Raw genomic sequence first — 13,202 nt, 5'->3', positions numbered from 1 at the left:
TGGGCAGCTGCCACTACTCATCCCAGAATTCTCCTCATTCTGATTCGTCATTCAGCTCTGGTCACAGTGTGGCTTCCAGATTGCTGAGCCACAGAGAGACCATGGCTGGAAGACAATCCAAGAGCACATCCTCTACAGAAGTACTTTCTACTACAATTTCATAGATGGGAACCCTGGTTTAGAGATTTCCCAGTTCTTTGGGGTTTAGCTTGTTTCGTTTTGTTTGGGGGTCATACCTGGTGGTGCTCAGGGCTCTGCACTCAGGGATAACTCTCGGCAGGCTCCCAGGGACCATATGGCGGGTCAAGGATCAAACCCTGTCAGCCATGTGCGAGGTAAGCGCACTGCCCACTGTATATCTCCCTGGCCCCTGGTTTAGAGATTTAAACAATGTAAATAGGACCTAAGAAACATGACGTATGGAGTCTGAACACACACAGGGTTGACTATCTACCTGGTCAGGATGTAGAAACTTCCCTAAGTAACACCCCCCCTGGGGAGCCTCTTGGGAGAGAGTTGTCTCTTCCTCAAGTAAGAAACTTCCTGGGGAGCCTGTATGCTGCAGCCCTGACCTTCTGAGCCAGCCTAACTGCCACACCCCACACAAAACAAACAGCAGTGCGACAGAAATGTATATCAGCTTCTTTCTTCCCATCTACACCTGCCATGCCAGAGCCTGAACTGGGATGGTGAAATTACAGCAACTTTTTACAGTCCCTCTGCCTTTCACTTGAGTTTGAAATGAAAGGGAGTCTGTGCACCAATGCAACATTTCTCTACCAGAAGCCATATGGCCTTCATGGTTCCCAGGATATTCCAGACAAACACAGGTGAAAATTTCTTAATAAGGGCGCACTAGCATAAGACTAGGGGGCCAAGCAGTACCAACAGGGGTGGGGGCCAAGGGTAAAGAGGGGTGGCACAGAAAAGAAAAAGATGGGAAGGTTTGGAAATTGTACCAATGGACAGAGCCAGCTGAGCCCCCAATGTTTGACAGGCAAGGACTTTATAAGGACAAACAAAAGGAACTGATTGTAAGGGTCAAAAAGAAATGGTGCAAAATGAAAATCATGACAAGAGACTCCCTATGCTCAAAAGGTGAATAAACAAATTTGTGCTCATAGGAAGTCCTAAGAGGACACCAACCACCGGAAGTTAGAACACACAGTCTACAGGAAGTCTACGCAGCATGATGACAACCCTGATAGTCTGATTTAGCACTGTAATAAAGATGCTGGCTCTTAGCAAAATGACAAACTAGAGAACCAGAGAATCCCTCCAAGTAAGAACACCTAAATGAATAGATATCTTCAAAATCCATTTTAATGCATGATTGAGCTGATAGGAATGTTAAGAAAATCCTTAGGGGCAAATGAGAAAGCAAAAATCTAGAGAAATAAGAAGCCAAAATGCAAACTAACTGTGGAGCCCAAAAACCCAAGCCAAACATTTAGTTTTAGTGAATCTGGGTTTGTAGTGTCTCCAGGCATCTGGTAAAAGTAAACACATATCCTCTCTGGAAGAATGGGACTTTCATCCAGGCCTCAACAAATTCTCAGATAAAGTTCCAAGGAACATGAGTTCACAATCAAAAATAGCTAAACACATAAGGAACAAGACACCATGAGCAAGAGTCAGCTAGAAGCACCAACTGCAGATCAGACCTGCTAGGATAACAGAAAGCAGAATTGTCAGAAATAGAACTGTCAGGGGGAGAAATGCTGCTCAAGGAAAAAAGAAAGGCATCGAAAATTTAGCAAAGGAACAAGAGATTCAAAAATAAGCAAGCAGATTGGGGTGGGGGGAGAGGGGGAAGAACTTGTAGCAAGCCAAAAAAAAAAGCAAATGTTGACTAAAAATTTAATAGATGGGACTAGATTTAGTGAAATCTTCAGAAGTTAGAATTTAACATGAAGAAACAAAAATATAAAAGGAAGTTTAGGTTTGCTTTTCAAGTCTATATTCTTGAACACATATATCCCTTGCTTTTCTCTCTGTTTCTTTGCTTGCCTATTTCCACTCTAAAGAAGCCCATAATCTCTCCTTAATATACACTTTTCACTTTGTCTCCAATCACATCTTTCTAAATAAATATTTCAATATTATAATAAATATTTCAACAAAAAAATCCTATTTCACACAAAAAAATTAACTGATGTAGAGAATAGAGAAAATCTATTAAACATCTCATCAGAAGTCCAGAGGAACTGATAGAATGAGAAATTAGTAATATTTGAAGACATAAAGATTGAGAGTCATCCAGAACTAACTAAAAGAGAAAAATTTGTCCTTCAATTTAGAAATCAACCACATATGAGCACCAGGTGTAATATACTGACAGAAAATAAGTGCCAAGAAATCAGTATTTTCAAAATAAGTATAAAACTAAAATATTTTCAAACAATAATTTTGAAGTGGGAAAATTTATGAATAAATGATCCTAAATATAGGATTTTCTATGAGCTTGAGGAAGACAATCCCAATAAGAAGAAGACTGATGTACAAAGGGGAAAAAATCAGTAAATTTGGGTAGCACTATAGCACTGTTGTCCCATTGTTCATCAATTTGCTCGAGCGGGCACCAGTAATGCCTCCATTGTGAGACGTGTTGTTACTGTTTTTGGCATACTGAATATGCCACGGATAGCTTGTCAGGCTCTGCCATGCAGGTGGGATACTCTTGGTAACTTGCCAGGCTCTCTGAGAGGGACAGAGGAATCAAACCCGTGTTGGCCGCGTGCAAGGCAAATGCCCTACCTGACATGCTACAAGATTTAAAAAATATATATTTTAAAATAATACTGTTTTTAAGTTTTGTTTTGTGTTTTGATTTGTTTGCGGGGGCATACCTAGCTATGTTCAGGGATTATTCCTGGCTCTGTGCTCAAAGATCAACCCTCAAGGCTCTCAGGGAACCATATATGGTGCTTTGGATCAGACCTGGATTAACCACATGCAAGGCAAGTGTCCTAACTCCTGCACTATCCCTCTGGCCTCAGTATGCATTTAAAATGTAGTTTTTATTAAGGTAATACTTAAACACTGATTTGACCAAATTCTTTTAATTGGAGGGTGGTTGCAATTAATCTAAATCCCTTGCAATTTTGTAGAGATGGCCATATATACCAGCTAAGTTTAGGCTTCAATAGTAAAAAATGTGCATTCACATTCCTAAAGTGACCCAATATGTTGTTTTGAAAGTAAAAAGTAAATAATAAAGGTATGAGGTGGGGAGGCAACCTGTCAATACAAAAAAACAAGAAAAAACAATGTTAAAGAAAAGACTGAGACTAATAGAGAAACAAAACAGAACAGAAGAAACAAACCCAATTATATAAACAGACACAATTAACATAGTAGACTGTCCATCTCTCTAGTTAAGAGAAAAATATTTTCAGGGCAATTTAAAAGAGAGAGAGAGAGAAAGAGAGAGAGATTCCATGTTGGTTGCTGTTCATCAGAGACTCATCTAAAATATAAAGGCTCAAAAAACTTGAAAATGAAAACACAGAAAATAAAGTAAGGAAATAGTTCCTGAGATTGATCCACAGCACTGCAAACTCACTAGGACATTCAAAGGGCAAGAGTGAAGGTTTAGGGCCAGAATAACATGAAGAAACCAGGTTCAATCCCTGGCACCTCGTAGGGACCTCAGACCACCACAAGGAGTGATCTCTGAGCTCAGATCCAGGAGTGAGCCATGAGCACAGCTGGATGGGGACCAAACCACCACCCCCCTCAAAAGAGTGAAGGTTCACTACAATTTAACTCTCTAAGGAGATATAACAATTCTAACTTTATCTGTGCCAACAACATATAAAGAAAAAGTAGGCAGTCTCATAAGGAGAAAAATATGCCAAAGCCATTATTTGAATATACCTCTCTCAATATAAAAATCAGAAGAAAAAAATGAATTTGAAGAATATAAAATACATTTGGAAAATTCACCTCTTTTCAAGCACACAAGGGACAGTAACAAATATTGACCTTGTAATAGGCCATAAAGTAAATGTCAAGAAACCATAGGCACAGACCACAGGCTCTGGATCATTGCACACCTAAACTCAAAAAATAAATAAATAAAAGAAGAATAAATTAAAATGTGTTAAGAACTTCTGAATCATATTTTCAAATAACTCAGGTGTCATGAAGAAATATAAAAGAAAATATTCAGAGTTGGAAAAAACTGAAAGTATCACTTATCAAACTCTGTGGGGTACATAAAGCAGGACGTAAGAGAGAATTTTACAGCCTTATATGTTTACATTAGTAAAAAGGTAAGTTTGAAAATTGGTGAGTTGGGCATATCACTTAAAAGAGTGAGAACATAATAAACTTAAAATTCAGGAAAGAAAATAATAATGAAAATTAATTAATAAGCTAGAAAACAAGAAAAGAATAGATCTAGAGAACTAAAACACTGTCCTTTGAAGAGACTAAAAATATACCACAGGGATAATAAACATAACCTTAGGAATAAAAAATGTCTCAAATAGATGGAGAATAAACTTTTGGAAGCATGAGGTTGTTATGAAAAATGTTAGGTCAATCATTTTTAGGAAAAAGTGGATAAATTCCTATAAAATATAAATCACCAAAAGTGACTCCCATAGAAAAGGAAACCCTCGAAGGTCCTATAAACATTTTTATAAATTACATCTGCAGTTTAAAATATCCCCAAGAAGAACACAAAGTCTAGACAGTTTTATAAATGAATCTACCAAACACTCAGGGAAGAGATGTCAATCTCCTATCATTCATTCAGAGACTAGAAAAATGTTCCAATCCAATGTTTCAAGTCAATGTACAAGGTTAGCTGCACCTAGAAATCAAAACCTGAAGAGCATCCAGAAGAGATGCTTCAGGCTACAGATATTCAGAACAATTGAGGTGAAAATTTGCTAAACCAAATAATTTTAAATTAAATTAATTAAAAGTTTGCAAATAATTTGCAAATTTACTCCAGAAATGCAGGGGGGAGTATCATTTAGCATACATACCAGGAGAGTTTGTTTCAGAAATGCACACTTATCTGAACATTTAAAGTACTTCCACACAGGGCTATAGTGATAGTCTAGTGGGTAAGGCATTTGACCCAGGTCTAATTCCTGGATGGGACAGAGCCAGGAGTAAGCCCTGAGTACTGCCAGGTATGGTCCAAAACCCAAAAATTAAATAAAATTAAGTACTTCACATTTAACAGGATAAAGTAGTAGAATCATATAATTACCTCAACAAATACATAAAGAACATTCAATGAAATTTAACATTATTTATACTAAGAATTCTCATTTAACTAGCAATTGCACCTGATCATATCTACACTCAGCAATGAAATAAACAAAAAATCACCTTTAAACTAAGAACAGAAGAATCCTATCTTAGAAACCCCTCCTACAATCCTGGAGTTTCCCTGCCTTTGTCTCTCTTTCTTTCCCTTCTCTTACATAAAATATTTTTTTAATTTGGTTAAAACAGATGAAATAAGTTCAGAACAGATAAAAAAATATTGTTACGTGAAGTATTGAATGTAAGTGTAATAGGAAATAATAATGATGAAAAATAAAAAGTATATGGAAGAAGTGAAACTGTTATTAACCACAAATTGTATGGCTGACCGCAAAGATAGCTCACAAGAGTTCTCAAGTCAGTAAAATTAATGACTTTGCAAAGTTTCTGGATATCTGACTGGTAAATGAAGCTTAATTTCATTTATATGAGCAAAATTAATCAGTAGATATACCTTTTAAAAATGAAGGGATGGAGAGAGAGAGAGAGAGAGAGAGAGAGAGAGAGAGAGAGAGAGAGAGAGAGAGAGAGAGAGAGAGAGAGAGAGAGAGCCCAGCAGATAAGGTGTTTGCCTTGCACGTAGTCAGCCTGGGTTCTTTCCCAGGCTCCAAATATGGTCCCAGAGCGCCACCCGATCTCTGAACACAGAGCCAGGAGTAAGCCCTGAGCACTGCCACATATGGCCCCTAAACCAAAATCAATTAATTTATAACAATAATACAAATACAAGCAAAACTCACAATAAAGCATAAAATACGATTAAATCTAATAATGAGTCTATTTTAGAGAAAATGTTAATAGCTTATTGAAAGACATTAAAAACTAAATAGACATGTGTGTTCAGAGTTAAAGACAACATTATAAAAATGTCTGTTTTCCCAATATTAACCCAGAAATTCACTATCACTCAATCACAAGAAGTGGACAATAGGATTCTAAAACAACTGAAAAAACAAAGGACAAGAATAGCAGTGACACTCCTGAGCGGAAAGGGTGACATCTTTTCTTTACTAATAAATAAGACAATGGAATTATAGTCAGCAAAAGACAAAAGACTAAGAGAACAGAAGAGGAGCCACAGATACACAGAGATGGAAATCAGACACATGCAAAGCTGTCAGATCCACATTTAGAAATCAGACACATGACAGAGCTGTCATTCTATATCACTGAGAAAGGAGACTCAGCCTATGATTATATACATTTGTTGGTTACCTATATGGGGGGGGGGGGAATCTCCTATCTTCCTCACATCACACACACACACACACACACACACACAAACACACACACACCACACACACACCTCTCCATTCTTGAGGAACGAAGGGCTTGCATATCAAAAGCAAAACTTAAGATACTTAGTAGAAAACACGAATGAATATTTCCTTTAAAACTTTATCTACATCAGAGATGAAGTGATAGCCCCTCTCTCTCACTCTCTCTCTCTCTCTATATATACATATATATATGAATTTCAAAGGAAAAGAGCTTAAAAATCTACAACTAAAAAGTAAAAAAACTTGAAGAAATTTTTAAGGATCTAATTTCTTGAAATGAAAACAACTGTAAAATATATAAATGCTATTAAGCCTAATAAGAAGTGGAAATAATATAATTCTACAAACTTTGGAATGAAATAAGCAATCATTGCTTATTTTTCTTGTAACATTCAACAGGACATGCCTCAGCAATCAAAGTGACCAAAGAAGTGCAAGTGATCAAAGAATCCCATCCAAAAAACCATTCTAGGCCTGGTTCTATGTAGGAAAGAGGCCAGAGTAGACACACCCAATGAAATTAATTATACAAGATGGATTCCTAAAAATGCTTTCTCATGCAAAACTCTCACAAAGAATATTATCTTCAAATAAAAAATGCTGGTTCCAAATTTACCAGTGAATCCCATAAATAGAAATCACTTGGCTATCACCTTTTTAATTATAGAACTGTTAGTCTTATTTTCAATTTATAATGATTCATACTATCACACATTTTGTACATAAATCAAAACTATTAAAATGTTTATCTCATGTCTTTCCAAAGTTGCCTAATTCAAATTCATAGACTAGCTCCAGGGTAGTGACCAACCTTTAAATAATGTTAGTTCTCACACCAAAAAAACTATTCAAGAATTCAGATATTGAGGGGCTAGAGAGATAGCACAGTGGGTAGGGCACTCGCCTTGCACCTAAACCTTGAGCACTGCTGAGTGTGACCCAAAAACAAATTTAAAAAGAAAAGAAACCTGTTTATACTGGGGACACCTGATGTTGCAATCAGACAAAAAGCATTATCTTTTGAAGATTTATAAATTTTGAATTTTAAAAGAAAGCATTTTATCTATGAAAATGGTGCTGGTACTTTTAAAGATGGGGATTAGTATAAGTGAAATAAAGAAGAGGCAGAAGCAAGGGGCATGAATCTTAAACTTTAAAAGAACTCCATTCTGATTTTTCTACAGCATCATCTTGTCAAGCTTTAGTATACCTAAAGCAATAGCTCATTTATTTTGGATATAGATTATATATCATATCTCAGTTCAAAGAAGCCTTATCACATGTCAAATAGTAATCAATGAAGAAAGACTGACCTGGTTAAAAATAGAATCTTTATGTACATATGTATGACTTTTAGTGAATCTATTCAATTAAGGTTTTTAATTAGCCAGCCAACTACCTATCCTGATTGCATTAAACAAGTAAATTTTAATTGTAGTAAATTATAATGCCGTGACCAATTCATGAATTCTCTAGGAATGCAGAACAATTATATCCTAACAGGACAATGGGAAAAAGATGATTGTCTTGATAAATGCCAAATGTCATTGAATAAAATTAACTTCCAAGTCTGACTTTTTAAGCTAAAATAAACCAATTATAAAAGACATGAACTCGGTAAAATCAAGAACATCTATCTGAAACTACCAATCATTATCATTATTTATGAAAAATTATAGAGGCATTTTCACAGTAAATGACAAAGCAAGTTTGCTCACTAGCATCTCAATTATCAAAAAGGAACTACTAAAAATACATGTGTTTATTATTATTTCAAGAAAACAATCTTACCTACCTGGAAAACCCAACCATACTGATTAACAACTGTGATAACAGTGTTAATAACTGTGTAATAGACAAATTTAATAAAGAGTTCCATTAAGGTAACAATAGACAAAATAGTATTTTCCAATACTCTAACAGCAAGCAGTTAGACATAATTTTTTAAATCCTATTTCCATAGCCAGGGAAAACAGGGGTTAGGAGGACTGGTCAAAGGTTGGAACTAACCACAAGTGTGTGTGGGGCTGAAGGTAGGTAAGCTAGAGAAGAGACCTAAGAGACCAGAATGACAATAATAGCTGGGAATGATCACACTGGACAAGATCTGAGGGTTAAAAATAGGCAAGGGATATTCTTGATAACCTTTCAGTATCAATATTGCAAACCATAATGTCCAAAAGGAGAGAGAGAGAGAGAGAGAGAGAGAGAGAGAGAGAAGAAAAGCACCTGCCATAGAGGCAGGCAGGGGGTGAGGGGTGGGGGGTGATGGGAGGGAACCTGGGGACACTGGCGCTGGGAAATGTACACTGGTGGAGGGATGGGTGTTGGAACACTGTACAACTGAAATCCAATCATGAACAGCTTAGCAATGGTCTCGCAGTGTTTCAGTAAAAAAGTTTTTTAAAATACCATTTTAATAGAAAAGAAGGCTACAAAATATTGAAGAACAAGTATAGTTAGAATAGAACGACATAAAGCTAAAACAAACCAAAATAACTCCTTTGAGTGGTATAAAAGAAAACAACAGTACAAATTCAGAAAATAAGCATCCAGTGCTACTTAAAACTTCATGGATGTCCATTTAATGGTTTTTAAATTAGTCATATTAGTCATATTTTTAGAGAATGCAAAGGTGTGGGGAAATAGTCACAGAAGACTTAGGTGAAAGAAAAGGAAGGTTATTTTAGAATACAATATGATTCCAATATTGTGAAATAGAAATATCTGTATATGTGCACAAGAGAGCGAAAATCCAACGCATGTCAAAATTTTGGGGTTTTGTTGGGTTTTTGTTTTGTTTTATGTTGGGGACCACACACAGTGGTGCTCAGGACTTACTTCTGGCTCTGTGCTCAGGAATCACTCCTGGCAGTCTTGGGCACTATATGGGATGCCAGGGAGCTAACCCAGGTTGGTCACATGGAAGGCAAATACTCTATTCACATCAAAATCTTTAAAGAACTTATCACAAACTAATCAGAAAGTGGGGCTTTTAACTTTGTGCCTGAATTTTCTTTTCTTTTAACTTTCTCTATTTTCAACAATGGATAAATGACAAAATTAAGAATGTGTATTGTCTCCCTTAGAAGCCCACAACAAAATTTTGTCAGGTAAGCAATGAACTGCAATGGGGCAGTACCTCGCCTAGGCCCATGAACAGGTTCCACTTTAGGCAGAATCTCTCTCTCTGGGGACAGTATGTGGCCCTCCCCCAACCAGATCAGAGGCCCCGCTGGGCCCTCAGCATGGGAATGCCTGCAAGATGCAAGAGACTAAACACCAAAGTCATGTTCCCCATCTACACTGTCCTTCGCCATCTAAAACGCATCCAGAGACTCAGCCTGGGCAGACAGGAAGAAACGCTGTGGAGGATGGTATACACCTCGGAAACCTGGGAGGGTAGCCAAGGTCCTCAGGCATACCCCCTCCATGTCTCTGGGAGGGGCAGAGGAAGTCCACCTGCCACTGACATACAGGCTTCTTGTGCCCCATGTCCCACCAGCCAGGATCTAATCCAGAGTGACTCCCACAGACGGATGCAACCCCAGCTCTGCAGCTCCGCCTTTCCTCCCGCCCACACACCGCATGCAGGTAACGGGGATTAATGCAAACAGTAGCATGCACCCAGGTATGCACCTCGAGGACTATTTCCGAGACTCTCCCTACTTCTCCATCACTGCACACTAGAGAAAGTGCGGTGACATTTTCCGCCGGAAAGTTTTATCATCTCCCACACCCTCCACCTCTTTTCCCTTCCTAAAGTCCTGCCAAGTCCCTGGACCCTAACCCCCAAGGGAAATCAAGGAACCCACAAATAGGGAAGCAATACATACATGAGGACTGGATGGAGGAGATGCCGTGTTAGTGGGGGCTGAGCCCGACAGACCATCTGCAAGCTACAAATTAAACATTCTGGTTAGCGACAAGCACAGCCAGCGACTCTACCCTTCAGGGAAAACCAGGCAGACAGACGTAAGGAAGTAGAGGCCGCCGCCACACGCCCTAGCTCTCTCCCCAAGGAGGCTGCAAGGGGAGGTATGTACTTTGGAGGTGGACAAGACTGGTTCCCATTCACAGCCTGACTGGTGGCCAGTCACTGAGCAGTCTGCATCACCATCCCTGACCCAAAAAAGGGCTCAAGTGAGATGAGATGAAAACCCAGCGACGCACACAGAAGGGCTCGGCCACACTCATCTCACTGCCCTTGGCAGAAAGACGAGCTCTCGCGTGTTCTTGCCCTCATGCCTGCCCATAGGGGACCTCCTCTGTGCTCCTCTCCTAACAGCTCAACCAGCCCCACCCTGCTGGCTGCCTGAGCAACTCGGGTCTGAATTCTCCCTCCGCAGGTGGCCCCCGCCTTTTGCCAAACCCTGGAGAAGAGCAGCATTAAGAGCCTTCTGACTCAACATCCCTGTAGTCCAGAAAGCCTGCTGCGCCCTTCTCTGGCCTCAGATCCATGCCGACAAATCTTCCAGGGCCATGAAGCTGGTGCTTCCCAGAAGCCTGCAAATCCCTGGGCTGCAAGGCAGACAGGGGCATGAGCCAGAGGGCATGACTGTCTAGCAGGGTGGAAGGTTAGGAGAGGGTTCCAGGCACAGGAGCGAGCCAGGTCTAGGCAGAGGATAGCCAAAGAGAGAGACCAAGAGCACTGCCCCTTCGAGGAAGGACATGGCTCAGGAGAGGGTGCTGGGACCAGGGCAAGAGGAGATCAAGCTGGAGAGTTGAGGCTCTAGGTCTAGAGGGGTCTAGGTCCTTCATTAGAAGCTATGTCCCGGACAGTCCCCACCCTTGACAGGAGGACCTGGGACCATACTCCCAGGAGGAAACACCACAGAAGGGGGCCCTGAGTCTCCCCAACTTGTCCAAGTCTCAGAGCAGAGGCATGGGAAGGAGGGCAAGGGGCAATGCCGATGGACACCCAGCCAGAGCACCGCATGGTTTGGTGGGGGGCTACTCATGTATCCGGCAAAGTGGTGCCCCCTGGAACAGACCTGATGCCCGTGGAACCGCCCCCCCCCCTGTGTCCCTGAGACGCGCCCAGCTGACAGTAACTGTTTCCCCTTCCATTCTCAACCTCAGCCTCACAGAAACCTTACTGCTATTTTTAATCTGGATCATTTTTAGAAAGGTGAGAGGGAAACCGGCAGTTCACCAGAGCAAAAAAAAAAAAAAATAGAGAAAATAAAGTTAAACATAGTGTGCCGGTGCTCTGGGCCAACTCCTGAAATTACACGTTCCCCTTTGGGACTCAGTATGAGCTGCCCCTCCGGCTCCGGGAGCACACAGCCACCTTCAGCACATTCCAGAGACTCTCTCCAAGAAGAGGGCTCAGCATTAGCTCTGGGGGAGCCCAGGGACTTGGAGGCAGCCCACACCAGTAACCACCCAGCCCCCAGGGTACAGACCCAGGTCTGTCTCCTCACCGGTCACCTGCTTTCCTCCATAACCCCCACTACACACACAATGCCAATACATGCAATCAGTACATCAGCACCACATATATATGACCCACATAGACCAATGTCTATTTTCAACACACACACACACACACACACACACACACGCACGCACCACTCACACATGTACACTACCAACACAAAATCAATGCACTTTATCAACACACATCAGCACCACACATTCACACTACTGATACACACAATGCACATTTCAACACACATGTCAGTGATGACTCCCCTGCACATATAAATTCTATCCAGAGTTTCAGGGTAGAAACTTTCCAAGTCTTATCTGCTCTCTCTCTCTCTCTCTCTCTCTCTCTCTCTCTCTCTCTCTCTCTCTCTCCCTCTCTCTCTCTCTCCCTCTCTCTCTCTCTCTCTCTCTCTCTCCCTCTCTCTCTCTCTCTCTCTCTCCCTCTCTCTCTCTCTCTCTCTCTCTCTCTCAATCTATCTATCTCTCTCTCTCTCTCTCATTCTCAGATTTTGGGCTCATACCCAGAAGTTCTCAGGGTTTACTCCTGGCTTTGCACTCACAGATCACTCTTGGTAGTGCCTGAGGGACCAAATTGGATGCTAGGGATCAAATCCAAGCTGACCGTGTACAAGACAAATGCCTACACACTGTACTATCACTCAGGCCCCACGTTCGGCTTCTCTTTATCTCACCTCAATGCACACATATTTCCCACCCTGAGATTCTCTTACTCTGGAGAAGACCCCTGGCCAGGGTGACATCTTAGGATGACAAGCAAGTGTCTGCTTGGTGACTCTAGGTGGATCTCAATGCCTGAAGGGTGGGACACGTGTGGGATGGGCAAGGATGCCACTTCTACTTTAACCTTCAAAAAGACTCTCTGTAGGAGATGGGGACAGCACACTCCACGTGTTTCTACACACGATCCTCTTCCCATCTTCCCAGCCACATTGCAGAGAACTAGCTTAACAAAAAAGCTCACTATAATAAACAAAGATTTCAATTTTGTTAAAACGAATTTTGTTAAAATGGTGGTTGGGGGGAGGGAAGCACAGAGAGGGCAACAATTGGTCAGTTCACACAGCATGTGTTCTTGGAGGCAAGCACCCTTTATTAATTATTTTCCTACATTTCCCAAATTTCATATCGTGAACATGTATATATAATCAGAGAAACATAAACATTAACCTTTCTTAAAGC

At 40.5% G+C, this 13,202-nt stretch overlaps 1 protein-coding gene across 16 annotated transcripts in view; it reads right to left on the bottom strand.

Moving 5' to 3' along the window:
* The window catches only part of DYSF (dysferlin), a 214,406-nt gene that overhangs the window by 46,902 nt on the left and 154,302 nt on the right, over positions 1-13,202 (bottom strand). For 8 of the 16 annotated variants that reach the window (XM_055122406.1, XM_055122407.1, XM_004609120.2 and 5 more), the window contains one exon: positions 10,406-10,468. The exons of the other annotated variants lie outside the window; for them this stretch is intronic. In XM_055122406.1, the coding sequence (XP_054978381.1) occupies positions 10,406-10,468 (63 nt within the window). The remainder of the gene's footprint in view (positions 1-10,405; positions 10,469-13,202) is intronic. 16 annotated transcript variants of the gene reach the window in all.

This window comes from Sorex araneus, chromosome X, assembly GCF_027595985.1.
Source record: "Sorex araneus isolate mSorAra2 chromosome X, mSorAra2.pri, whole genome shotgun sequence".
In the NCBI taxonomy this organism is placed as follows: domain Eukaryota; kingdom Metazoa; phylum Chordata; class Mammalia; order Eulipotyphla; family Soricidae; genus Sorex; species Sorex araneus.
Note: the sequence above shows the minus strand (reverse complement) of the source record. Positions and strands in the feature narration are given on the sequence as shown.